The 27,795-nt window shown below is 43.7% G+C and overlaps 1 protein-coding gene across 2 annotated transcripts; it reads left to right on the plus strand.

The window, feature by feature from the left end:
• Positions 1-190: 190 nt before the first annotated feature.
• LOC121176915 (RAS guanyl-releasing protein 2-like) lies at positions 191-27,795 on the plus strand. 2 transcript variants are annotated; one of them, XM_041031051.1, is made up of 17 exons: positions 191-635; positions 9,874-10,003; positions 10,100-10,202; positions 10,416-10,472; positions 10,810-10,941; positions 11,413-11,563; positions 12,117-12,290; positions 14,863-14,979; positions 15,413-15,694; positions 18,367-18,441; positions 19,003-19,122; positions 20,106-20,221; positions 20,329-20,470; positions 23,822-23,858; positions 25,981-26,139; positions 26,749-26,811; positions 27,356-27,795. In XM_041031051.1, the coding sequence occupies exons 2-16, from the start codon at positions 9,934-9,936 to the stop codon at positions 26,805-26,807; spliced, it is 1,794 nt and encodes a 597-aa protein (XP_040886985.1). In that variant the 5' UTR covers positions 191-635; positions 9,874-9,933; the 3' UTR covers positions 26,808-26,811; positions 27,356-27,795. The 2 variants fall into 2 exon arrangements, with proteins under 2 accessions (XP_040886985.1, XP_040886984.1); XM_041031050.1 differs by having other exon boundaries at positions 193-635; positions 19,000-19,122.

Below are 27,795 nucleotides of genomic sequence, written 5' to 3' on the forward strand. Positions count from 1 at the left end.
GTTTAGGAGGAATGGACGTGTCTGAGTCTATCAGGGCATGATTTTTGACTGACAAAGCGCACTGATGCAGCACAGCAGCCCGCGAACCGATAGACTGTTATGGTGTCTAATGATGCGTAGCTGCTCGTACACAGCCAGCATGTGGACAGACTGTGGTGTTGCTGTGATACTACCAATAGGCGGGACTGTGGCTCTGCAGTGTGATTGAGAGCTGCACAGCTGGAACACGAGCAGAAGGCTGGCACGCGGTCCAACAGCGACCAGATGACTGAGCTCAGCTGCATCTGCTTTTCCAGCACACGCCACATTCATGACTTGGCTTCGAGTGCGCCAGGGGAGGACTCGAACGCCTTGCAGGGTTAATGTGCCGGAAAATACCCGCATAGCAAATTCAGGGGAGCGCCAGCATTAACTCAAACGAACTGATCCGAGTGTACCTCTTCTGATGAGTTCTTGCGGGTTTCGATCTTTGCCGCGTCTCGCCGCAGGACTTGGTGTTCCCACTTGGTAAAGCAAACAGACGTTAAGAGTTCGGTGGTGCTGGTGATGTAAGGCTTTTCATCTCAGCGCTCACTCCACAACTGTTATCACTGAAGCCTCTCCTCTCAGAGCATGGGGCCCTTCAAACTCTAAAGGTAAGAAATGTCATAACTCGCGTGGTGGAACAGAACCGATGCAGCTTGAGCTCAGTTGGACATTTTTACGCATGACGCGTCTGAGATATAATGCTTATATTTTTGGAAAAAGTGTGCCAGAGCGAAGCGTTTCTTGCCTGTTCTATGTTTTGTGTAAAAATTCCAGCAGTTGATCAATTGATGTAGCCTACATCAGTGCACCACAACCTGCTGTTGTGTTGCAACAGTAGATAAGATCACGCATGGACTTGCCTGCTTGCACCACAGCAGCCTGGTGATCTCATGTTGGCTCATGAGGGATGCAGGACATTAGATGTGCTTTGTACTTTGTGTTGGAAGAACTACTCATAGCTGTTGTGCAAAGATTTGAAGAAGACATGGGTTGCATCCTTCAGCTGTCAGATATATAGTTGAACAGTGTTACTGATGGACACCAGGAAGGCTCTCTGTCAGTTCATAAACAACTCAAATGACTTGGTGGCTGTGTAGAGGAGTGGATGCAAGAATACATTAGCTTTATTAATAGCTATGTATTCTTAATTTCCATAACATGATCCTCAGGTGCTTAGAGCCGCAGCAGACTGATGACACATGCTGTATAAAGCAGCCTTGTGGTGATCTGGATCCATCACAAATGGAATTAACAGTCGTTTTCAGGAAGGAGGAGCATCATGGAACAGAGTCGAGGAGGATGGAGGAACGCCTGGTTCTAAAATTAGACGATTAGAGGGAGTGGCAGGGTCTTTATCCTGCTTTGAGCATTGTGAAAATGACGCTAAACAAAAGTCTGTGGACATGCGAAGTTATGGCTTTCACCCATCAGGGTGGAGGGAAGAGGCAGAGGCTGTAGCTTCAGCCCTGATGCGGCTCAGAGGTGCTGAGGTGTCCATCAGATTCCATTCACACTGACTTTAAGGACCCATGGCAGCTCAGCTAATGACCTATGAACACCTGTGTCTTGATGTGAATCCCCCCCCACCCACCCAACCTTACCTGCTCTCTTACACAGGCTGCATATATCTTACCAACATGGTTCAGGGTGATTTTCTCCCACCTCCTTCAGAATGGCGTGGATTAGGAGGCATCTTTGAATATCGGGGCTGCTGATTACAGCCACGTTTTGGTGTCAGAGCAGTGGGATTTGACTTGTAAGCTGTGACTGACTACCTGGTCTGGACTGTTTGAAAGTCTGAGCAGCTGTGGTTGAGCAGGAAGCTGAAAAGTCAGCGCAGTGTTTTCAGTGCAGCTGACTTGGCCCGGAGCTGGATGTTGCTGATTAACTGGTCCTATTTTGAATTTTGGACAAGCTTGCTTTGTGTGCACTTGTTCATCCAGAGCAGCATCTGATTCAGGGAATGCAAATGAGGCAGCAATCAACATCAGCCATCATATGTGCAGTGCCCTCTCAAACTAATCTGTCACCAAAGGACAAATCAATAAAACAATTAGTCTGAAGTCCATTTAATAGGATTCTGGCTTATTTGATCATCAGGCACCTCAAAGTAACCCATGGCCTCTGTGATCTCACGTAGCCAACAAGTGAAGTGGTACTTGACTTGAAAGATATAGCGCTTTAAAAAAGAAAGGATTTCAGGGATTCAAAGCAGCAACAGAACAGTGGTAAAATTAAGCAGAAGAGATTCAAAAAAAGCCTCTGCATCTCTATTCCTCCCTTCTCTCCTCTGCTGCCGCAGTGCAATTACTTCAGGCCTCTGGAGTGGCCACCCTTGATATTTAGCATCACTTCCAGCCGCCTCCTCCACCTCAACCTGCAGCAGTGTTGCACTTATCAGGAAAGCCAGCCATAATTGGATCCATTGTGAAGGGCTGCTGCTTTATGCCAAAGAACCAACAGCAACAAATCTGAGGAGAGGAGGATGAGGAGGAGGAAAGGAAGGAAAAAAACTATCAAGCCGAACAGAAGGACAGAGTGAGGAGGAGGGACACAAAAATCGATCTACACAAGAGGAAAATCAAGCAAAGAAGAAAATAATTACAGAGAGCAGACAACAGCAGCAGCTCAGACACGTGTGCTGGATGTTTGCCATCATTGGGGTGAACGGTCCAATGCACTTTCTGCCTCTGTCTGCCCTCCCTATCTCATTTTTCATTAGCTAATCCCATCTATTCCTCCGGAGTCGCTGCACTACACTCCAAATTAGCTGTATCATCCGTTCACACTTTACCTGCCAGGTCACATTCCCACCGAGCATGTTCAGAGTCATTCATTTAAACTGTTGGGGTGCTCACTCCTTTGGTTCATGGGCAGGTGAGAAGAATGGAACTCAAATAACTGCAGCACCTGAATGTGCAAAAAAAAAAGTTTCTTTTTCTGAACTATTTTTAGGAGTGTGTTTTTAACTGATTTAAACACCATGAAAGAGAATTTGAAGACACACAACACAAGCAGAGCTGAGTGACAGTGATTGTTAACCTCACAATCTAACTGTGAGCGGATGTGACATCTCTGTACGTGAACTGGGTCATGAAAAGCCCCTAAAAACTATTTCAAAAATTGCAAAAAGTGAACTTCCCCCAGTGGTTTAGCCCAGAAAACCAGAAATTACTCTTTCTCTCTCCCTCGTCACTTCTCGTGAACTCCCATGAAAGGGCGCAGACCATGTGAAATATCAGGCTGTCAGTGCACTCTGCTGTCCTCAACTTTAAAGCCATAGCTGGAATGCAGAAGGGAGATGCGGGAGCAGAGAGGGGGCCATAGGAGGGCACAGTAGCCGGGGGAGGGATAGTGTTGGACCTAAACAGCTATATATCAAGCTGCGGCTGGAATTAAATCAGTCAGGGCGAAACACAGTAGTGGGCGAGCCTGGTGGGAGGGCAGATCGAAACGCTCTGGCGTTGCATCACAGCTAGTGATTACTAAAGGCAATGAATTAGCAGTGAATGTGATTGCACGATCGTGATTAAGGTTTCAGTTGGCCGATCACTCTGTGCAACAGGTGTTAGGCGTGCCATACTTTCAGAAAGGGAATCGAAAAACTTCTGAGCATAATGCCTGTGGTATCCTGCACCTGCAATCAAAAAAAAGTGCATTCATATCTCTGCCTTTGTTTTCATATTCAATCTGTTTGCAACCTGTAATCTCCCACACTCTTTATCTGAATTTGCATGATGAATGGTGAATTATGACAACAGGAAATTGTGGGGTTTGTGGTCTTCTCAGGGATGCAAGCGTTTTTAGGGAGGAAATTCAACATAAACAGGAACTAGCCAGAGCTAACGCTGGTAAAAAAAAAAAAAAAAAAAAAAAGCTGCGGGGGTAATGAGGAGGCTGGCTGGGTGAATGTGAAACTCCCAGCATTCACACACACACACATGACAGTTCAGAATGACTGATGTATAAAACCACCCCATAGCTCAGTGAGCATAACTCTGACAGACAGGAAGAAATGAAGCAGATAAACTCTGTGCAGAGAGCGAATTCGTCACCAGATGTACTGTTTGTGTGCCTTGTTCTGCAAGCCACAAACATGTTCTTAGAAAACTTGATTTTGTGAAAATAAAAGGATTGAGCATCACAGCACATCACAGCCTAACCAGAGGCTACGCAGTCCATGTTTCTGCAGAGAGGGTGGTCCTCTGCTGCCTCCGGGCATTTGAAATGATTCATTTTAGCACTTAGCTGAAACTCCCGATTAGCACTGAACACAAAACATAATCATTTCTTCAGTGTATATTATATTTCCTTTTGCTGACTTTCATGTTTTTCTTTCACAAACCAAAATTTGAATTGCTCGACTTAAAAAAAAAATTTACATTTTGGGAAATACAGTTATTTGCTTTCTTGTGGAGAGTTAGATGAGAGGATGGATATCACTCTCATGTATGTGTGGTAAATATGAAAAACCTAGAAACAGTGGGATACAACTAGCCTTTTGTTTTTCAAAATTATTCCCACAGCTTATCAATTTTTCCAGAAATCTGCTGTCCTGTGATGCATTCCTCTGGCAAAGGCTAGTAGATTACTACTCTGTCTTTACAGGGCATGTGTCCACCAGAGGTGAAACACTGTAACAACAGGAAGTGAGATTCCTGACTTCAGCATTACAGAACAGCAAAAAATGAACTCTGACCAACACATGTTCAGAAATGAATAGACGGTTGGCAGAAATCGCTTGGGTGTTCACTGCGAGAGGCAAACCCATAATGTGTGATTGCAAAAGATGATGTATCGCATTTGCTCTGTTACACAATACGGCATGTGGTCTCATCTTTCACTCATCACACAGCGAGTTGTGTGTGTGTGTGTGTGTCAAGAAAATAACCGACAGCGTGAGGAAATACTCTTATGTGGAGAAGAAAAAAATGTGTGACAAAACTCTACTTAAAAACTACTGAATTTTTATTACACTTAAAAAATATACCCGGAGACTACATGTAACTAGAGTACACTTGCCACATTTCACACACGCATACCAACACACCCTTCCGGTATTTGTTATGAAGCAAACTTTCACATCTGGTAAAAGGACAGAAGTTTGAGCAGGAAGCCTCAAAACAAAGCAGTAAAAACAATGAGTTTTTGGGGGGGCAGGAGGCAGACTTAACTTCACATGGACTATGCAGCAGTGCCCCTTTCTCTGTTTCACACATCACACTTCTCATTTGAAGTCAGAAAGTTGAGATGTGAGATATGAGAGTGTGCCAGATGTGGAACAGGATGCGTGACTTTTTTCGTTTTGGAGAACATAATAAAACATTACACTCTGGCAGCTGCTGCGTCCCAGCAAGACATTGTGAAATCTACATATTTTTCTCCCTGGCTTCCTTCTGTTATTTCAAGATTATGAGAAAGTGCTGCTCGCCTCCTTTGCATACACAGTATTAGTAGGACTGCTTCCATTTGTTTTGAGACAGATCCTGGTTGTATTTTTGTTCATATTGTGTTTTCCATCATTACCAAGCCTCCCTATTTGATCTCCCCCCTCTTCAGCCAACAAACTCTTTCCATATTTGACCGAGCTGAAGTGAGGTAGAGTACACTCCCTTTCTGCCTCCCAGCCTCTCGTGGCTTATCTCCCCTTCTCCCATTCCTCCTCTCTTCCCTCCACCTTCCCCCCTCCCTCCCTAAGGAGCAACTGTAGCTGCTAATCTCAGTTTGCAGCCGGTGCCCCCCCACCGATGTGGCATTCTGCGTGTCCAGGGAAAAGGAAATGTTTCCCTTCCTGCTCTCAGTACCCAGCAGTCTGTAAATAGAGCCTGCCACCAACCGCTCTATAGGCCCCTCTGGTGAACTATATCTGTCCCATCATGCAGCACCCTTGCTACAACTTCTTGAAACAAACTAGGGGGGGTGTTGGGTGAGAGATAAGGCGGTGTGTGTATAATGTGAAGAAGTGTTTGTATGTGTTTTAGCAGTCTTGTAATTCTTGCCACATGGCCTCACAAGCACAGAAAGATGTGACAAAGCTGAGCTCTAAAGTCAGAATTAGTATGTCCCTCACTTCAGAACCTGGGGTTACCTTTATTCTGATTATCACTTTAGGCAGCTTTTAGAAATAATCATAAATATTTGTCTGATTTAAACTATATTCTACACTGTGTACAGCCAGGTTGGATTTGTTGTTGGAAGTATAAAGGCTTTTTAGATTAACATGACATCACATGGTGAATGTATTGATTAAGATTTGTTAATTAGTGCTTAACACAAGGTATTCCTGAGGTTTTGGTCACACACTGAAGTATTGGACAAGCTGTTTTGTCTCTAGATGAAAAGTGAGTGAATCACAAATGTTAGTATAGTGTATCCTGAGGGGAAGATGAATATCTGGAGCAGGTTTCGTTGCTGTCCATCTAATTTCACTCTAAACTGCAGTGATCCCCTGATGTTTTGTTTGTTTATGTCATTAGATGCATCCTAATGACCAAAGTCAGTCTCTCACTTCAGCCAGTCTAGACCAAACTGATGGACTGACCACCCAACCCACTCTGTCGTCGCTAAAACACTGCCACAATGGCGACGATAGAACCTTTTAACAAGTCAGTGTTAGGGAATGAGCAGACTACGTGTGCGTTTTTCACTGCCTGCCTAACAGCTAATCACAGCGGATAAATGCATCCACATCCTTTGGCTCGTGGCCATTATCTATGAAAACATCAATCAAACTTGTTTTACCCAAATGCCAGCAGGGAGAGTATAAAACTAAATCAATGGCTGTGCATTAGCTTGGGGTATTTACTGGCATGGAAATGAGCCCATTATGGGAATATCAATAAGAGGATGGATATCATTATGTGAGTGTTTGTCAGTGTCTTATCATCAATCGGTGCGAGTGTCGATTTTAAGACGTGAAAAGGTGATGAAAATGTATATAAGCCATGTAATTTATGTTAGACAGTTTGCTTTTAATGTGTGGGCTTTGTCAGAAGGCATGTTTAGCATGACCTGATGCCATTTAAACAGGGAAACAGGGGCATGTATCCACAAAATGGTTTACTTCATTGGCTAATATTTATTTAATTACTTTAGATAGTTCGTTTAGCAAGTAAAAGAAGAGGACAGTTCCTTCCAGAGCCACAGGTAATATTATACAGGAAAGCACTGTTTCTCATGGCAAGCAAACTGAATGTAACTTTCAAAGTCACTGGAGTGCTCTTTTAATAGATAGTGTAAGGAAGTGTTAGTTGCAGCCCTGTGTGCAACTGTCCTATGCCACAACCTGTGATCAACATAACACACTTCCTTGAATCTATACATAGAAGGAACATGTGGTGATTCAGTGGTTTTCACCTTGTTTTGCTAGTAACATCTTAAAAGTGTGCAGTGTTTACAGAGCTGTGAACATTTTTTATGTCGTTTTCTGGCATTTATAGTTCCCAAAAAAAAAAAAAAGGGGGGGGGGGCTGAGCAGTGAGAAGGCGTCCGTCTTTGTAAGAGGATGTGACATTTTCATTGCCCACTAAACCAGCAGCAGCATACTGCAGATTCTGCATGGCCAGGATTGACCAGGCACCCGTCAACTTCCCTTTATCCCCGCTGTGCCCCATCCCACCCCCTAATCTGCCTGATCGATGGCCCTGGATCGTCGTCACCAGGCAACCAAGGATGACACCAAAGCTCTCAGGGGGTGTGCTACCTAACAATCAATCTACCGCTTCACAGCTATAGAAACAGTATCTGAAATCAAACTGCGGGGTAAAATACTTAAAGAATGGCAAGAAAGACAGAAGAGGGTGATGGGGGGGCAATGACTTATTAAGGCTAAATCCGTCTCTGAATTCTCCTGAAAGCACGGATGGAATTGTTGTCTGGGTCGCGACAAAGAGCTCCTGTCAGCGGGATGATGAATGGTGCATTCGGCTGGATGGCAAGATGGTATCATCGTGCTGCAGTGCCAGACTAGACTCAGTTAAAAACAGGCTCAGCCTTTGCTCAGGTGGTGCAGAAAAAAAAAAAAAGAAAAAACACCCCTGCATTTCATTTTTGTTTTGTTCAGTGCAGTGGCCTCTGAGGATGCAGTAGGTCGTTGCACCTACAAAGAAAGTTGGTTTTATATCCTCATTTGACTCTGGAGGAGTGACTGTTCCGACCTGACCAGTGAAGAGAAAACAAAATAAAAATAAAAGACGAGCTGAAACAGACGCTGATTTTGTCTTGCAGTGAAATCCATTCAGCTTAGATCGAGATGACTCTTATCAATAATAATGAGTTTGGTGATAATAGGCTCCACGGCTGCTTTCCTTCCTGTCATATTCATAAGATGTGAGCAGTGGTATCTGTTCTATGCTGAATATATGCTGATGCTGCATTTGAAATATTGCTGAGCTGCGTTTCGCAGGCTTTAGTGTCTATCTTTTTTTTATTTTAGGTGTCATACTCACAGCCCTGCTTTATAGCTCGTTTACTTCCTGTGGTGACTTTGGCGTCCCTCACAGGAACTTTCATGTCTATCTATAGAAATCGAACATCATGTTTGGTGGTGGCAGTCTGTCATTTCTTTACTTTCTATTGCTCACTGATCTGATTATGAAGACACAGATTAAGAGTGTACTGTTTCACACTTTACCCGGCATCATTATATTAGCTTTCACTCACTCTAACTTTACTGATTGTGATGTGTGATGGTTGACGCTTTAGGGTTGTACTTCCCTCTCTCCCTCTTTTCTTTTCCCTCCATCTCTTCAGAAGTGTGTAGAAATGTGCGCGTGTGTGACTGAGACTGCTTGTGAAGCCTGTAATTGAGTGTGTCCACCCACTGCGTTGCAGCAGAGACAGGGCAGTGGAAGGCTTCATTGTGTCAGGCACAATACATACATACACACACTCATCACACCCTTCTAACACTCAACACAACACTGAAGAGCCATTATAAGATGCAGCAGCAGGGTGTGTTGTTGTGGATTTTGCGGCCCCACTCGAGCAGAACCTCAGCGTTACCTTCACGCTCATCAACAATGAACCAAAATATCCTCTTTCTGCTTTTATCCACCAGATCGAGCTGTAACCCATGTAGAAGATAGGATTAGAACATTTTACCTCTTCACACACAACAAACACATTTAGGATTAGAGCAAAAAAAATCGTTTCCCTCAGGCAGCTCTTACCCTTAAACCACACTTCTCTAGGTAAACACATGTATTTTGTGGTGCACATGCGTTGTGTGTAGAGGTGTGTGTATATGTTGCGAAAGCTGTGGTTGCTATGGTTCCCTGCTCCCTTACTCAATCATCAAGAAGAAGACCAGCATACACTTGTTTTCTTAAACTGCTGCAGAAAGTACTCCAAAAGTCCAAAAATATCATCATGTCCTGTCTGTCTGTAGATTTGCATAATGTGGCTTAATATCATTGCTTTGTGTTACATACCACTGGCTGCACTGGGCCATGTGAAGAATAGATAATAAATTGTGGTTTCCTGATATCTGCTTGTGGCTTTCTATCAGTTTTTCTGACAAACCATATTGTCAAAAGTGTTTGTTTGAACTGTCAGGCTGTCAAATACTTCCATCACCGGTATGACCTTATTTGTATGCTAAATTTGCGTCGGGGCAGCACGTCTTGCCGGTTTTATTTTGTAAAGCTGCTTGTTTTTGCAGTCACTATACAGGATATAGTATCTAATCATTTCAAATAATAGCTCTGTGTGCAAAATAACTGACCGCACAACTATTCCGAACATGCAGCAGTGGACACTATGCATTTCATTTTCTGTCTCCTTGCTTCATAATTACTCTCTTTTGCTCGCCTTTGATCCGTTCTTTTCATCCTCTTTTGTGTTCAGTGAGAGACGCGAGAGTGAAAGCACACGGAGGAAAACGAGGGGAAAGAGAGGAAAGGAGCGATGGAGTCCATATTATCCGAGCAGTCGGCCACAGTGGACGAGCTGGTGGAAGCGTGCATCCAAGCCTTCGGTCGGCGATTTGAACAGCGTCTCTTTGATATAATTAATTAGTTTTATTCCATTGTTCATTTTTAATTTATATGAATATTATGTTTTTATGTTTCAGATGAGAAGGGAACTTTGAAGGATACTTCCTTGGTCCGTATGTTCCTCATGATGCATCCTTGGTACATCCCTTCAACGGACATGGCTAAGAAGCTGGTGCTGAAGTATCCTTCACTTTTTTTTTTCAAAACAAAAGTGAAGTATCCTTCAGTTTTGTTTTGAATCGAAGCCAGGTTACTTTTCAGGTTTTGAAAGGACTGAGACTATGTTCTCTATCTTTTCTGTTCTTCATTTTAATGAAATTGAATACAATTGTTGTCGTCTGAAATGAGGAGGAAGCAGTTACAGATTTGGTTGCACCTTAACTTGTGGATCAGATCTCAGGAGGAGAGCTGCACTGCTGAGCTCCGAACAAGAATCTGCCACCTTGTCAAGTAATAAACTCTCTTGTCTGTCTGACTTCTACTCCTTCTGGTGCTTCTCCTTTCTGAACTCGTATCTCTTATTCTCTTTCAACCCCTCCTTGTTTTTCCTCTATCTTTGTCTTCCTAATGTACCTAACTTATGGATTTTAGTGTTTCCAGTTGAATACTGACAGTAATGTGTTCTACAGAAACTGGATTTTTGGAGAAAAGTCTTTCTATAGCACCATGTTATAGCTAGAAAACTTAATGTTGGCAGCATCATCTCTCTCTCTCTCTCTCTCTCTCTCTCTCTCTCTCTCTCTCTCTCTCTCTCTCGCTGTCTGAAACCCTTTGTTCTGCCTTCCAGGTACTGGATCTCTGAGTTTCCAGCAGAGTTCAATCTGAACCCGGAGCTGGCGGACCAGATCAAAGACTATAAAGACCTCTTGACCACCGAGGGCAATGAAAGCCAGAGTCAGCTCATTGACCTCGATAGTGTGTGAGTGAATCGGCTGCTGAGAGCCGTGTGTGCCGTTGACAGTGTGAATGAATGTTTCTGTCTGTGGGTGCTTATGTCACTGTGCCCTTTCATTGCCTGTTCTCAGACATTGCTTAGCTGTGCTATGCAGGGTCAGTGACTTCGCCTTTTCCCATAAAAGTCATTTCTGTGGGACTTCCCTTTAGTGCTCCATGAGGAAATTAAATCTACAGAAAGAGTTGCATAGTTTTAGTTGCTACTTTAGTTTACAGGGCCTCTGGTATTTTCTTATTGTGCAACCTATATGTGGTGGTATGTTTTCTCATAGTTTTGCTTTGATATCCAACACCACTCTAAGTGCAGCTTTAACTTGAGCAGTACCTGGAAATATTATCCTCATACTCTGCAATGGTATTGTTCCAAAACACCTTAAAAGAGATAACTTTTCATAAAATATACTGTATTTCTTATGTGCTTTATCGTCCCTGTCAGGCCATCATATAAATGGAAGCGTCAGGTGACTCAGCGTGTCCCATCTGTGTCCAAAAAGAGGAAGATGTCCCTCCTGTTCGACCACCTCGACTCCTGTGAACTGGCAGAACACCTGACCTACCTGGAGTACAAATCCTTCTGCAAGATCCTGGTCGGTTTGACCGCAGCCCTCAGTGAAGCTAGATAAAACTGTGTATCTAGTGTGATGTTTACATCTCTTGAATTCTTTGAATTCTCCATTAAGTCAGTGTTTACGTGCTGCGAGCACATTGTAGTTGCTAAGCAATAGAGGTTGAAATCGAAAATTTACTGGCAGTAATTATATTTGTTGTCTTGAAACATTTTGCTCTTTGAGTGTTATTTTGGGAAGCAAAGGCAATGACTGGGTTAGAGCTGAATTAAATGGTAGACTTAGTTTTTTTGTTTTTTTTTTAGATAATTTATTCCACTGTGATGGTGTTGGTGGCAAGGCGGGGGCAGTGGTAGTGATTTGTTTTGGACTTGTCCTTGTTTCTTTTCTAAAAGAAAATCTGACTCATTATAAAACAGAAGAGGCTACAATAAATGGAAATAAAAAGGAAGGCCTGCTGGTCCAAATGTGTTGTAGTGACAGATTTCTGCATTTAGACGAAGAGAAAACAAACCTGTGCTTTTATTTCAAATAAATGACATAAAAGTTGTGAACGTTTCACTTCTCCTTTTAGTTTCAGGACTACCACAGCTTTGTGATGCATGGCTGCACTGTGGATAACCCCATCCTGGAGCGCTTCATCACGCTCTTCAACAGCGTCTCCCAGTGGATTCAGCTTATGGTGCTCAGCAAGCCCACCGCCCCGCAGAGAGCCGCCGTCATCTCCCACTTCATCAGAGTGGCACAGGTCTGTTTGCTGCGCCCATTACGTCTGTTTACTGTGAACTGTTTTGAGACGGAGCGGTGTTAGGGTGGTGGTTGTGGGGTTCAGGGGGCATGACGAACTGAGACTGATAGGAGATGAATGCCCAGACAGAAAGAGAAAGAGGAGAGAAAAATGTTTGAAGGTGAATTTAAAGATTAAACCAAGAGATGTGAAGAGGAAAAGTCACAGTGGCTTTGATGACTTTCACACACACACACACACACCCCATCATTTCCAATTAGGTGGCACATATTGTGAGAAAAAGTGAATTTAATTTAAAAAGGCTTTGGAGGTATTAACATGTTAAGATGACTACTGAGAGTTCCTTAAGATGATGCTGCTGTCAGCTCACAGCTCCAATCAAGAAAAGCAGTCCTGCTTCTGCTGGCTGCTGATGTGTTTTTGGCATTTTCCAAAGGCTTTAATGGGCCTAAGGGGGGTTTAAAAGTGTCTCAAACAATGAAGGAGTGTGTAAAACTTCCAATTTGTTGGAAAGAATGAAAATCACCTGAATTTGATATGCAAGGCTTTCACAGTTAAACAGCAAAATATAACAATTTGCAGAAAAGACTTTACAATCTTTGCTGCAGAGATTAGAATAGAAAAGTAAGATATAATTTATCATGAATTCATTAAACAGTATGTCCACTTCCTGTTGGTTGTAAAGAATTCACTGCTGCAATAGGTACAATAGAGGAATCACGAGTGAGCTTCTGCAGGTGGCATGAGCCACAGCTGCACATGAAATCTCTGATGCAGAGAGGAATAACATCTGGGTACTGTGATGTTCCGTTTAATCTGTAAATTCTAGGGAAGCCAAGAAAAAAAACTGTCCTTTATCCATTTATCCCTTCATTTCTAGACTTATTGAGCAAAGTCATCTACGGGCACCGAGAGGCCAAGACGGCTCTAATCCTAATCTTAACTTAATCTGGTCTCTCCCTGCCAATTCACAAACAAAGCTGCCAGTGCACTGCCTTATATGGTTCTCTGACCATATGTCTGGAGACTGTCATGCTTTCACTCTGAAAAAAACACTCCTTTAAATGGTGTCCTGGGCTCCGCTGTAATTGATATCGTTTCAGCTTGATGTTATCATTTGCTTTGGTCCGCCAGATGGGCTGGGTTTTCCCTCTATGCGACAATTCACTCCTCTCCGCTCTGTGTGGGAGCTTCAGTCGACCATAGAAAGTGCAGATGAAGAATTTTCATCCTAACAGCCTGCAGTGCTCTGCGAATGCATCCTCATTACTAATTGCGAGTCTGCTTGGGGATTGTTTTCATCATTACGAGATGTCGGCCTGCTCCCATTTTCCATTTATTTATCCTATTTATCATCAGCAGAACAAACTTCAGTCGCTCATAATTTATTTAGCAGAGTCTCAGCAGGTTTCTTCACCTCCTTCTGTCAGCATACACCAGTGCTTCACCGCCTCAGCAGGGCTCTTGTCAGGAGAGCCCGGCAGAGCTCTCCTAAGTGTTTCACACTCCTTGGTACTGAACGCTGAGCGTCTAGAAGTGTCTCGAAGTCGTTTTGGACTGTGTCATTCCCGTGGAATGGGTGACCGCCCAGGCAGATACATCACCCAGGCTGGAAATGCCCTCGTTAATTCTTTGCCAATTTGAAATGCCTCAGAGTTTGGTATTCAGAAATCAATCCCAGTGCGAGCACACGCAGGGACAAAAATCATGTTCATGCTGATTTCAAATGTATTCAGAGGCAGCACAGAAGGTAGCCTCGACATACTTGACATTTCCCAAAGCTTCCCTCAGGGTCGGCTGGTTGTGGCCTATTTCAGCTTCCTATTGGAAGCCCATCACAAATGAATGACTTGTGTTCATTAGTATTTTTTTTTTTTTTTGACTGCAAGGACTTGTCCTAAAAATTTAAAATGCAAAATTGGCCCTTTCTTACACACTGAAAAGCCCTGTTCCCTTTCATTTCACAGTGTGTTCTCTGTGCTTTCTGGCTTTCTGTCGAACTGCCCTATCATACACACATTCACTACACACCCAGTTGACGGTTAAACTTTTCCCAGGCTTCATGCACGTGCAGCGTAGCCGAAGCCCGCTCTAGAAATCCTGGGCTGCCTTCCACTCTGCTTTGCCAATTGATTCCAAAGGGTGTTTGAGCTAAATCAGATGATCCCCTCTGGCAGCCCTCCCACACAGCTGCGACCCCATTGATTTTTCACTGAGATGCCAAGCAGGCTGAAGGGCAAGCGTGGCGCCCTGCAGAGTGCCATTCACAAAGCGCTCTCCTAACTCAGACAGGTCAGAACATTCAGTAATACCTCGGTATACTCAGATTAGGCTCGTGTGTGGATGGATGTGCATGTGGGCTGCTGAAAACACTTTGTAGACTTTCCCTGTCTCCTCCAAAAGTCTCTGGCTTTACCTGCCAAATCTTTTATCTTTCTGACTCATTATAAATATTTTTCAACCTACACCACCTTCTCTTTTTCGCTCTGCCTAAAATCCTATTCGGCACCGGCTTCCATTCACTGTCTCCACCCCCCCCCACCCCTAACATTTCCTCCTTCTCCTCTGACAGAAACTGCTGCAGTTGCAGAACTTCAACACACTGATGGCGGTGGTGGGCGGCCTCAGCAACAGCTCCATCTCTCGCCTCAAAGACACGCAGGCCCACATCAGCGCAGAGACCAACAAGGTGCGGTGGTTTGCTACAGTCCTCTAAACCATCTCTGATCTATTTCTGGCCTCCACAGCCAGACAAATTCAGTGTTCACTGCATGTCGGCGCGTTTAGCTAAGAAGTGATGTTGAATCTTGATTCAGTAATCCACGTCTCTGCTGTGTGAGCTTCCAAGCTCCTTTTCTGTGCCCATTACTCCCACACAGTGGCTTTTTTAAAACTCTGAACATGAGCCACATGACTGGAAAGTTAAATGCAACAGTTGGGAGAGCCGCAGTGTCTTGACAGTTATGTAAGTCCATCTGGAGCAAAGTTTTTGATTCTTCGAAACAAATCTCTCTTGAGACAGGCTCTCTGTTTTCTTGCCAACTCTCCTCTCATCCCGCTCTGTTGTGTCCAGCCTTTCCTCTTAGATGAATTTCATCCCCCCTGCTTTCACTCAATTACAGGTTTTTAACAACCTCATTGAACTGGTGACATCATGTGGGAACTACAGCCAGTACCGCAAGCGCTTCTCGGAGTGCTCTGGCTTCCGTTTCCCCATCCTCGGCGTGCACCTGAAAGACCTGATAGCCGTGCACGTGGCGCTGCCAGACTGGGCAGACAAAGAGAAGACACGGGTCAACCTGGCGAAGACCCAGCAGCTGTACGCCATCCTTCAAGAACTGGCGCTCATCCAAACCACACCGCCTAACACAGATGCCAACACAGACCTGCTCAACCTGCTTACGGTGGGTGAAAAGAACTGGACTGCATGTGTACGTGCAGAGTCCAAGCTGAATATTTGAATTCAGCTTGAATTAAACATGTACCCAAGAAAGAAGAGCATGTACCAGGGAAAAATCAGGTCCTGAATCAGGTGCTGGGACAGCAGTGAAGTAGGAGGAGGAACTTTGAGGGGGGGCGAACACTTTGTGGAAGAGGAAGCCTGTTACGCTCTCTTTGTTTGGCTGTGATTTGATTGGCTCAGAGTCGGACAGTCTGTACTGTAGCCAGCTCAGACAAAAGTGTGTGTACGGACAGGCCAAGGCCAGAGATTATATGTAGCCAAGGCATTCAAAGCACGAGCATTCAAACTCAAAGCAATCCAGTGTCCTTAATAGATATGGTCCAGAGTGGTCAGAACAGCTGTTATATAATTTAGTCTTATTTCAGCCCGTTTTAACAAAAAAACACTGGTTAAAGTTACATTGGCATGTGATGAGTCGACAAAATCTCACCTGTGTTAACTCCTTGATATCTAGGAGCCAAATTCTATTGTTTGGAAATGTGCTTTTTATCCAGGACAAAGAGTCACGGCCCCTGTTTCAGCATCTCTTCATTGAACTTGACCGAACTTTAAACCGTGAGCCTGCACTGAATCTGGTTCCTGTATCCTGATTAAAGACGAGGGGGATTTTTGGCTTTGAAATAACCTGAAAGAGGATCCCAGTAGAATCAGTACTGCCTTTTAAACCTCAACACTTCTGCAGTAAAGCCTTTTTACTTAAGAGATCACATTACTACACTGTGATAGTTTGGTTTTACTGATTTCCTCTGTGTTCTCTGTTCGCTGAAGGTCTTTGTGAAAAGAGCTATTGAAATGAACAGTAGTAAGAATATAATATCATTACCATTAAACTGTAACAGTGTTTCTTCAGAACAGTGATTTTGCAGCTTCTTTTACAGGCTCTTTGTCTGTCTTAGCTGACAAAACACTGCTCATTCATTCCTCATATTGCACTCCTGTCGATCACCAAACACCAACAGGAAGAAAATGAAGCTTCCACCGGGATATAAACACAATACACAATATAACACGCTGTTGCCTAATAATATACGTTTAGCTTGAAATGTGAAATGATGAAATTTACGCAGGAAACAATATTCTTAAACTCAAAATGAATGACTTGTGGTGGTGAGAGTTACCCATGCCTGAGCAAAGAATTTAGCTACAGCTCAAATAAATCAGGATATTCAGTGGCAGAATAACGGGAGGATTCTTAATCTTATATTTAGTAGGAGCTCTCAAAGTGGAAACACTGAGTGAGACTCTTCCCGGCTTTTTTGCTGCCTTCACTTCAGCATGAAAGCTCAGGTGGTGTTTCAGCGCTTCACACTGAACTCCTGTGTGTGTGTGTGTGTGTGTATGCATCAGTACTTTTTGGCAGATGCAGATAAGAGTTTCCTGAATTTGAGACAGGGAGCTTTCTGAGTTTAAACAATCCCAAGAGATCAATTACTCAATGTGGCTGCAGGTGTTGGTATGAGATTGCAGCTTGCTTCTCCCTTTTTTCCTTTTTTCTTCCTCTAAAAATGAAAGAAAACAAGTTGACAGGTTTTGCAGCTGAGGGGCTCCAGGGAAGTTTGCTGGACAGAGTCAATACCCAATTATCTTATGCCAGTGCTTATTGGAGTTTATCTAGCTTGAGCCCTGCTTGGCTCACAGCGAGGAGAAGGAAAGGAAGTCGATAAATCCTTCAGAAATAATGAAAAAGTGAAGGCATACCTGTGGAGAGAGCTAAAATAAGCAGACCACATGGGTTTAAAATACAACTTTGCTCTTCTTTTAGCTGTATTCACCAGCCTTTCAAATGAAGGAGATTGTATTATGTCATCCTGAATGTGGAGGACGGTTTACCTTAACCTTTGCCCTGAAATAAATCCGAAGGCCAAACAAGGGGAAAAAAAAATCCTTTTTTCCTTCTGCACTTACATCGTCAACTGCATGAAACCCAGGAAACACAATTAGAATAAGAAAATAGCTCAGAGGTAAATCATTGGAGGCCAACAGTGGATGCAGTGGATGATTACATGTGGCAGTTGGCTGCGATGTGTTAACTGGAGCAAAAAATAGATGCTGCTCTCTCACCTGTTGCCATAGCGGCTGTGTAAATGTAAAAGACGTCTCCACTTAACAGCTCTTGTAATGAGCAGGTCTGTGTGTGAGCAGCCCTCTTCGTTAAATACCTTGAGTCTGCACTGCATTCAGAAAACAGATGTGGAGGCAGGGTTAAATATCAGGAATGCACAATGGTTTTTGTGGTTGTGATATTTTTCATTTCACTGCAGCATCAGTTTTAGACCTCTAAAGGGTCGGTTCACCCAAAATATAAAAACCTATTTTCTCTCTCTACTGTACGGTTGTTTTTGCCTGAAATCTGTCCAGGAATGTGTTTATTTTGTGGTGGAGATGAATGCTGAGGATTAAGAGAGGCTGTCTAAATCCTGTTTAAACTTCCCAAAACACTTCCAGACTCTTCTCTACATGCATACAATATAAGATACAGTATTTTAGTATTTGAGCATGCATGTTAATTCTTGAACTTTGTACATTAAATCCAAGGATCTCAGTTGTGAACATCTGATTTGAAGTGTCCTTGAGACTGGTGGTTTACACAGCCCTGTGACCTGTTCTGTGCAGGTTTCTCTGGACCAGTATCACACAGAGGAGGAGATCTACCAGATGTCTCTACAGAGAGAACCACGGAAGCCAGTGGTGAGAATATTGGTCCCATGCTTTTGTTTTTGTTTTTTGTTTTTTTTAAATCTCATGGCAGTGATGTATCCCACTCTACATCTGTCTTGACATGATGGATGGTCCTGATTTTCAGTGTGCCTTTGGAGAGGTGTCACCTGCGTTATGAAGCTGCTAGCCCTAAACAAGTGTGGAGGTTTAGAGTCTTATGGTGGTGTGAATGTTTTAGACACTGTTTCATCCTTAAAGTACTGAGTACAGTGGGATCGTTCGAAGTATTTAAATATAACCTTTGATGGTAAATGTCCCAATTGCCTTCCAGAACCTATATCTAATTTACCCTATAATGGTGTAGATGCTCTTACAAATGTATATTGAGTGGCATAAAGAAAAGCGCCGTGCAGGCATATTGGAAATCTTTATTTTCATTCTCTCATGACATTTTGATCCACTGCAGTAACCCTTGACTGCTGCTCTGTACAGCAGCTATCCTTTCCTTCTTTTGTTTGTGAGTTGACAGCTTCTTCTTCCCTGTGTTGATATTGATCTCATGGTCTTTGGTTTCGCATCGGCTCGCAGCAGAACTCCAGCCCCGCCCCTGCGCCCGACCCCAAGCCCAACATGATCGATGAGTGGGCCGTGTCGGTGAAGCCCAACGCCGACCCGACGATCATTAAGAAACACATAGAGAAGATGGTGGAGGTGAGATTCTCAGCCACTTCACATTCCCCTCTCTCAGGGCTAATTGTAACCTGTGGGGTCCAAGTTGATGGCACAGGAAAGCTAAGCATGAATTATCTGTTGTTATGCTCTCCACCGCCATTTTGACATCAAGTGCTCTTACTCTCTGGCCAAATTGCTAGTAATCTTTCACCATAATTACCAATGTGGGGTCGGTCATTTGGAAACCATGCAACACCATTCTGGTGATATTTCATGTGTGTTTTTCTTCTTCTTCTTTTTTTTCCTGGAATTGGAGAATTACATGGTTCCCTGTGGTTTAAAAAGATTTATCAGCCTGGGCTGTTGAAATCCTTTCAAAAACCCATGAGAATATTTCAATAAATCATAGCTGTTGATTTTGAAATAAGGCTATTTTCTTGTGCTTTAAGAGGTGTATTTTTTGCTGCGTTTGACAGCAGGAGCATTAAATACATCACTTACATACCTCGCCAAGGGACATGTTTGTAGTCTCCTGTGTGTGGTCACGTTTCAATTTCTGTCAGGTCAGTAAAGTAGTAGTAAACAGAAAAGTATGTGACTGTAGAGAATTTTAAAAGGGAAATTCAGCAGAAATCAGCAGACAAACATATAACAAACGGGCGGTGTTATTTTTATTTTTATTTTTATTTTATTGTATTTTATTCTAGTAACCACCCCTGTGGAGAGAGGAGGACTCAAATCGCTTTTATGTGCCACTTAAGAACTAATCTTCTTGCACCAAAGGTTCTTGCATAAGGGTCATTGTACCATCTACAGTGGCTGCTGTTCAGCAAATGTTATGAAGTCTTGCTTTAAAAATTAAAATGTAAATTTTGTATATAAGGTAACTTGAGTAAGAAAATTGTCTTCTGAGCTTCATTCTTTCAGAGGGTGAAGCCAAAATGGCGTGAAATAGTCAGCGATCAGTTCTTTATACTTGAATTCAGGTTGAAACTAACCCTCAGAAACCCTCTCGCTTACAGTCCGTCTTCAAGAACTTTGACACAGACGGTGACGGCCACATCTCCAGGGATGAATTTGAAGCAATCAGGAACAACTTCCCTTACCTCAGCAAGTTTGGAGAACTGGACAAGAACCAGTGAGCGTTCCTCAGATCTGTTGTCACTGTTGTTGAGCCAGCAGTGCAGACTGACCAAATCTGCAGCAAACTCTCACCTTTCCCGTGTCTGCTGCTTCCTCTCACAGAGATGGAAAGATCAGCAGAGACGAGATGATCGACTACTTCATGAAAGCCAGCTCTCTGCTTAACTGCAAGATGGGTTTTATTCACACTTTCACTGAGACCACCTACGTCAAGCCAACATTCTGTGAACACTGCGCCGGCTTTGTGAGTAAACACCTAATACCCACATGTGTACACTAATCCTATTTTGAGCTTGTGTTTTTTTTTTTTTTTTCTCACTCATAACCACAGTTGATAGTAAAATCACACAAAATCAATACGTTATAGATAAATTTAAATACTGAGTCAGCTGTATGATTCATGAACGCTTCAGGCTCCTGTGAAGGCCTGAAACAAATATTGATCTTTGTTTTGTTTTCTTTTGTGTTTTCAAATGCATTGATTTCTTCACTAACCCAATCCATAGCACGTGCCATGGTTTGTTTAGAAAGGTCAAGGGTCAGCCGTGCTCACGCCGCCGTTCTGCGGCTCTGCAGGCTATCTGCACTTCATTATTTGTCTCCGTAGTCACTGGCAGCGCATGATAGCCCCATTTCTCAGAGGTTTCTCCTGTCAGGTCGGGGCACTGCCAATTACTTTGAGCTACAGCCACACACTGCTGAAACTGCATTCTGGGAAATATGGGAGGGAGGTAATTGGGCGAGATGATAACCCTCCTCTGTTGTAGTGTTACATCTGTGTGTGTGTGTGTGTGTGTGTGTCCTCTGGCCCTTAACATTCCCCAAAGTCCCCCAAGGAGCTCTGTGTTATTTAGACACAGACAGTGAGTCAGCACTCAGCTTTAATGAGAGCAGGAATAGGGCCCTCTTATTAAGCTGGAGACGCTGAGGTGACGTCCCATTCATTTCTCTGCACTTCACATAAGCTAGAGCGAGATTGAAATGCTCCAAAGAGATGTCATAGATTATATGTATAGACTTTCATTAACACTCAAAGGACGCACACTCTCCTGTACACAAACATCCATTCTCCAGGGGAAGCTCAAACCATCACGAGGGGGAAGCTCAGAATAGAGAGCAGGGAAAGATAAGGACTCTGACAGCGTGCTTCTTCCTTTGAATACGTCTGTGTGAGTGTGTGGCAGAGGTAGATATACCAGCCACTTCCTCATTTGCCTCGCTTTGTGCTTTCCTCTTGGCTCCTGTGCAAAAACAATATTTTCCCGCAGCCCATTTTTCAGCACTTGCCTCAAACACGCTGTACAAGCCAAGCCCGGGCCTTCTGTAAACACTGCAGAGTTCACGCACCTCCAGTGTCTCACACCGATCTTCATAATCTCGTGCTGTTTCGCCTGCAGCCACCTTTGGCCTTACATCCTAATTAATGGCACGCAGATGAGGTTCACTAAATGAGTAGACACAAAACCAAGTGTGAGTTCTTGCATCTCAAGAGGATACAGCCCCTTTGGTTTTTTTTTTTTTTTTCTGACAGTTTAGCTTGAATGGAAGCAGAATAAGAAATGCAGGAATGAGTCAACATGAATTTCTTGTTTCTTCTTTTACTTCTGGAGTGTTCGCACACTGTGACAAAGGCTCAACTCGACTGAAAAACAGTCAATTAGAGCATTTAAACTATTTCTTACTAGGAAAAATGTCTTATTACAGTCACAAATTCAATCCAGGTCGTTTGTCTTGGCACTCTGCTGCGTAATAAAGCCACAAAATTCAGTGGATTTATTATTCTTTCTGGTGATCACACCTACCGATTGATTTCCTAGCTCCAAGCTTCCTTTTATGTATTTGGTGCGTTTAGGTTGCAGACTAGCACTTGTAAACAAACCTGACACGGACATGTTTATCCTGCCGGCTTGCAGATTTTGGCGGTGGAGAGGGGTGTGCCCAAACAAATCTGTTTCCAGTCGCTGTAACTAAAGGTGAACAGGATGGATTTGTCCGTTCCCTTTACACACATGTTGAACATCACATGTTGAACTTACACAGCTCATCAGGTTGCTATAGATGACGGCACTGTCTCTTCTTCAAGTCAGCATCGTGTCAGCAACATGCACAACTCATAGTTTCCACACTGGATCTGTTCGGTCTTGTTTGCGTCATGCTTGCAGCAGAGGAGGGAATTTGATCCCAGGAGACGATGGCTTGTCCCCACTGGTTTGCTGGCAACCCCATGGCAACCAAAAGACTTCAGGAAGTCACTGCTCCATTCAAGAAATAGTCACAAACAAAATACACAATAATACTGCAGCTTAATAGGGGAAGAGAATGACAGGTTGACTGTTATTATGTTTAATTTAAGTCTTTGTAGCTGTTAGAGCAACACACAAGTTCTCCCCCTGTTAGAGTAAGGAAACATCCAGTATTCTGTGACTGTACGTACAGTAATTAAACAGTAATTACATACATGCTGCCTGTCAAGTTTCATTTTAAACGCACTGACAGCTAACGTGCCATGCTCAGTCACATGAGGAGATGTTACTCAGGCATTTCAAAAATCAAAGCGTATCTCACAGAGTGCATCTCTGTTAAATGTGTAACTGCTGGTTGTAAAAATAGCCGCGCTCAGAAAGCTCACAGTAAACTGTCAAAGGCAAGTAACGAGTCAGTGTGTTCTCGATTCTTGTTTGTAGTGCATTGTGTTTTACAGTCCACAGAGGCAGTAAAGGTCAGTCGGTGTAGGCAGAGCTGTGATGATAGTTGTGTTTAGATGTTCTGCTCGTAACCAACTTCTCTTTGTTGTAGAGCCTCTGACTGTGCTGACGGTTTCCCACTGCGTGTGTGTGTGTGTGTCTTTGTTTAGTGTATTTGTGCCTCTGTGGGTGTATGTGTTTGCATGCATGCATGCACGCATGTGGGTTTGTGTGTGCATCTGTGGCGTGTGTGTGAAGAGGTCAGGATATTTTGTGCCTCCTCAGATGTGCCAGTACAGTGTGTGATCTCCAGCTCGGCTCTTTCATGTCATTGTTCCCCCACTGTCTGTGCGCTCCCCGCGTCCCGCTTGATCTCTGTCCCCCTCCACCCCCTCTGTCCCGCCAACCTTCTCCCTCTCTCTTTCTCCCCCTTTCTTTCCCCCTCTCTCTCTTTCACCCTGCATCTCTCTCTGTTCCATTGTGCTCCTTTCTTCATTTGCCTTTTCCCCCTATCCTTCCTTGGCATCAGTGGGGTATATCCAGATGTGAACTATATGGGTGTTTTAAAGTGTTTTAGCCCATTAACTGCCAATTGCGTGTACTTTCTCTTTACTGCTAACCGTTTCCCAAAGCACAAGTTTTTGGATGAATGTCCTACGTGTCAGCACGGCTCAGAGACTGAGCAGACAGGCCTTGTTCCTAATATCCATGCCTCAAGTGCAAGAGCTAAAAAATCAAGTGTAGAGGAGCATTTGTTGACCTGTTATTCAGCCTACATTTCCTGATTCTTTCAAATGACAGTGCCGTAGTAATTGCATCACCTTGATTATTACAACACCCCTCCTGCCTAGAAGGAAACAAAATTAACACCCAACCCCACTGCCCTTTTCTTTCCCTCACTCTTTTTGCAGATATGGGGCTTCTACAAGCAAGGCTACAAGTGTAAAGGTAAGAGAGCAGTACTTTTAGTTGTGCGTCTGCTGCACAGATGTGTGTGTTCCACCCAGATGGGTACAGCCTTCAAAGAATTAGTGATTCTTTTTGACGCCATCGATTCCCACACACACAGACCCACACATCCCCTCTGTAGATAAAGATCCACAGAGTTGAAGTGCTGAGTAAATGTCATCAGCACAGAAACCATGTCAGATATATCATACTCTTCTACTGTATATCCACACACACAAAGCTCTGTTCCCTAACAGCTGGGTAAGCTCCATCAGCCGAGACCACAGTACACAATTATTTGCCCTTTCAGGGATCCCGGTAGACCAGTGTTTGAGGAAGCTGGTTCATTTCACAAATGTACATACACACAGGAGCGCAACCTCCAACACCTCCCGTGCTCTCATCCTCACGGTCGTTGGCTTCAAAAACACACATTCAGCCCCCTCCTCCTTCTCCTGCAGGCGATGCTGTGCCGATGCTAGAAATTAAGTAGTGATAATCTGCAGACATTCAAGCACTCTGACTGACTCACGCTGCATATGTTTCCTTCCAGATGTCAAGCAACTACTTTAAAAATGATGCCAAATCTAAAATGCAAATCATGCAAGTTTCCATCTGCCGTGAGTCTTTCAAGAAGTGATTGATTACAGCCTCGGCTTTATGAATGGGAGAAGTTAGAGAGGGTGCAAATTTTCCAGACAGCATTTCATGGCTTTGTCAATTGTTCAACAAATTACTTTCACATTGCAGTTTACAGCACAAGACTGTCAGTGACTGCTCCTCAACCTCCTGTTCAGTTTTTTTTTTTTTTTATGTATGATTTGAATTTTAATAATGAAATTATTGAGAAATAGGACTTAAATGCATGCATGCAGTCTTTGTGTGTCAGAGGATGTAATGTGTTTACGTTCTCTTGGCCATTCTCATTCTCAATATTAACTGCTTCCTCGTACATTTAGCTTCATCTCAGGTTTGCTAACTAACGCTTATTAAATAGCTTGCAAGTTATTATCAAACACTGGTGTTGCATAGCAACTAGAGTAATTAATGCGCCTTGGGGGCCTTTGAGGTCCTGCGGTCTGGTACTAGCAACGTTCACAGCATCATGCATCGCCTCTCTGATCGCTGCCTAATTTCTTAATTAGCAAGACACATTCTATTCTAAGCAACTCTAACACTTTTGCGTGACGTTGATAAAAAGCCTTTAATTTTATCTTTTATACACAAAGCTTGAAAGGTGAGTCGGTGTGTAAAAGACAAACAGGACCACATGATTGCTGTCAGGGAGGTGGAGACAGCAAACACAATCAGACACACACAAACAGATCTGTGCACGTACTTTGCACTGAACCCACGCTTGCCCCCAAACCCTACACTCTCCTGCGTTTCCTCCCCTCTGACGGAGCGTCTGACTGGGAGCCTGTGAGTGTTCTGGCTTGTTCCAGTGCCATTAATGAGTCCAGAGGAAGTCAATGAAAGAGCCCCACAGCCATTCATCCCCATTACCATTGTTAGCCTGTACTCAGGGAGGTAGAGAGAGCGGCAGGGACATAATTGAAATGAATCACCCATGTTGAGAACTCTGAATGTGTGTGTGTGTGTGTGTCTGTGTGTGTGTGTAGTTCCATGTGTGTTTTGGAGCAGTAGACTTCAGGTATGTAGACTTAGATATGAGAGTTAAATATGAATCTACCTCCAACTTGTGTGTGTGTATTCAGGCTCTAAGACCCTCACATGTTTTCTTGCTGTGTTGCTGGGTGACCCATTGCTCCTCTCCTCTTAGACTCCCCCTGGTTGAGAGAGTTGTTGTCGGGCGCAGTCGACCTCACTGTGTGTGTATGCCAGTGTTCGTGTGTCTGCATGGCGTGTAGAAACGCTATCTTGTCGCCACTAGCTCTCCCGTTCGCCTCCATGTTTCTGTTGGCACCCATCCCTCTGTCTGACCCTCTCCCTCTCTCTCCACACCACCCTCTGTCCTCCCCTCACTCCCCTCCCTTCTTCCCTTCTCGCCTCCTCTCTCGCCAACGCTCCCTCCCTCTCCCCCGACATCCCCGTCCTCTCCTGTCCCGGAACCTCTCCCTGCCGCCTTCCTTCTCCCTCCACATGGATGCTCTGGGTGCAGCCTGCGGGGTGAACTGCCACAAGGCCTGCCGGAGCCGCCTGGCTGTCGAATGCCGGAAGAGGACAAAGAGCATCAGCCACGAGACGCCACCAGCTCTCCAGGCCAGATCCTATAGCTTCCCTCCACCTGCCAACACCCCGCCCAGCCTGCAGAACACAGGTGAGAGGTGCTTTTTCATCCTGATGAATGGTATTTTCAGCTGTGAAGCTTCTGTGTCTTCCGTCTGATACCTTTATACTCTTGATTTTAGGAAAGGCACAATATAGTACACCAAAATGCTCACAAGAAACACCCTCACAATCCTTAAATGCAGCAGGGAAATACAAATTTCTTTTCTAAAACACAGCTTAGAGTCATTTTTCATTTTCATGTTTTCGGCACTTCTTGTCAGCACTGCAACGCTTCCATTTTTTGAAGAGGGCTTTTGTCTTCCTCCAAACATATGGTGCTCTGACATTTGGAAGATATTCTCAAACAACAGAGTATGATTTGCAATGGAAATGTGATTGGGCTACCACAGCGAGGCCAGTGACTCACAGATGCAGCATTTTCATCAGATATTAGCAAAAGTGGTGCCCTGCCTGGTTCTGTTTTATAGCAGCGTGAACCTGCTCGATCAGTGGACTGGACAATAGTGGAGGGTAAATGAATTGGTAAACAGACAGATGCCACACATTTCATTAGCTTTAGTTCGTGTTTTGCATTTCAATTTGTTTGATAAATCTGTTCCACATTTCTTTACCCTCTCTTTCTCTCCATCTCCATCAGTCATTGCTGAAGAGGATATAGAGTCGGTGGAGGAAGGAGTGTTTGATGTCCACCTATAACCAGGTGAGAACGATGATCACTTGCTTGCCGCAGGTTGTATCTAAGTACGTAAGTGTAAGCATGTGAGCAGTTCAGTCAAAGAACAGATTATTTGAACTGTTTTAAATATTTTTACAGGCTTGCAGAGATAAAAATAATCAGTGTCTTACAAAAGAAGAAAGAAAGAAAAAAAATAACAGTGGTCGGCGATAACAGAAAAAAAAATCAATCTGTATTGGAGAAATGTTTTTCCTGTCATCTTGCACTTCCTGAGATATATCTTATGAGCCCTTGGGGGGTCCTGACCTCCACACTGGGACCATTTTGCAAATGATACATTGCCCTTAATAGTCTTTATTACTGAGGCCAGTGCAGTTGAGGCCCCCTGGAGATTTGGAGTCCCATGGCTGTCCCCTACTTTCCCCAGTTGAACATTCGGCTGTGCAAAAGACACTGCTATTATACACAGTTATCACAGTGCTGATGTGCTTTTCGTGTAGATATGTTCCTTGAGCATTTGAACCTGTTTCACTAGATGGGATCAGTCATTGTATTACAATCCTTGCAGGAGCCTTGAAGTGAAGTGTGGTTTTGATGCACAGGCCAGTGACAGTCTCCAGCTCTCTATTTTAAAATCCCTTCTACGGTTGGTGTGCCAGAAGCCAAATCAGCGACTGCGGGGAGCCAGACACAGAATGTGCTACAGTATGTCAGTTATACAGCTCTCTGCACTGAGGAGACATTGCACTGAACACAAGCCAGGACACCTACATGCTGCCACACGGTGGACACACACTGCAACAGCAGCTCCACTCCAGCTAACTCACATGAATGTGATGACCAATATGAATGGAATGTCTTTGTATGATTTCTATGTCAAATCTATACATTCTGATTCTATGTTGGCCAAGTGTTACTGTAAAAAAAAACTTACTATATCTTCTAAAAAAAAAAAATCCACAAAATTGTATTTTCTTGGCCGAGTGTTAAAGTCAGTGGAGTTCGCTG

This window comes from Toxotes jaculatrix, chromosome 23 (genome assembly GCF_017976425.1).
Source record: "Toxotes jaculatrix isolate fToxJac2 chromosome 23, fToxJac2.pri, whole genome shotgun sequence".
Lineage (NCBI taxonomy): Eukaryota > Metazoa > Chordata > Actinopteri > Toxotidae > Toxotes > Toxotes jaculatrix.

What these genes read in the sequence shown, in the direction of transcription:
- LOC121176915 (XM_041031050.1), top strand. Translation starts at nt 9,934, where the DNA reads ATGGAGTCCATATTATCCGAGCAGTCGGCCACAGTGGACGAGCTGGTG. An exon ending in ACCTGCTCAACCTGCTTACG is followed by an intron (nt 15,695 to 18,366) that starts GTGGGTGAAAAG and finishes TGTTCTGTGCAG; the next exon opens with GTTTCTCTGGACCAGTATCA. An exon ending in ACATAGAGAAGATGGTGGAG is followed by an intron (nt 19,123 to 20,105) that starts GTGAGATTCTCA and finishes TCTCGCTTACAG; the next exon opens with TCCGTCTTCAAGAACTTTGA.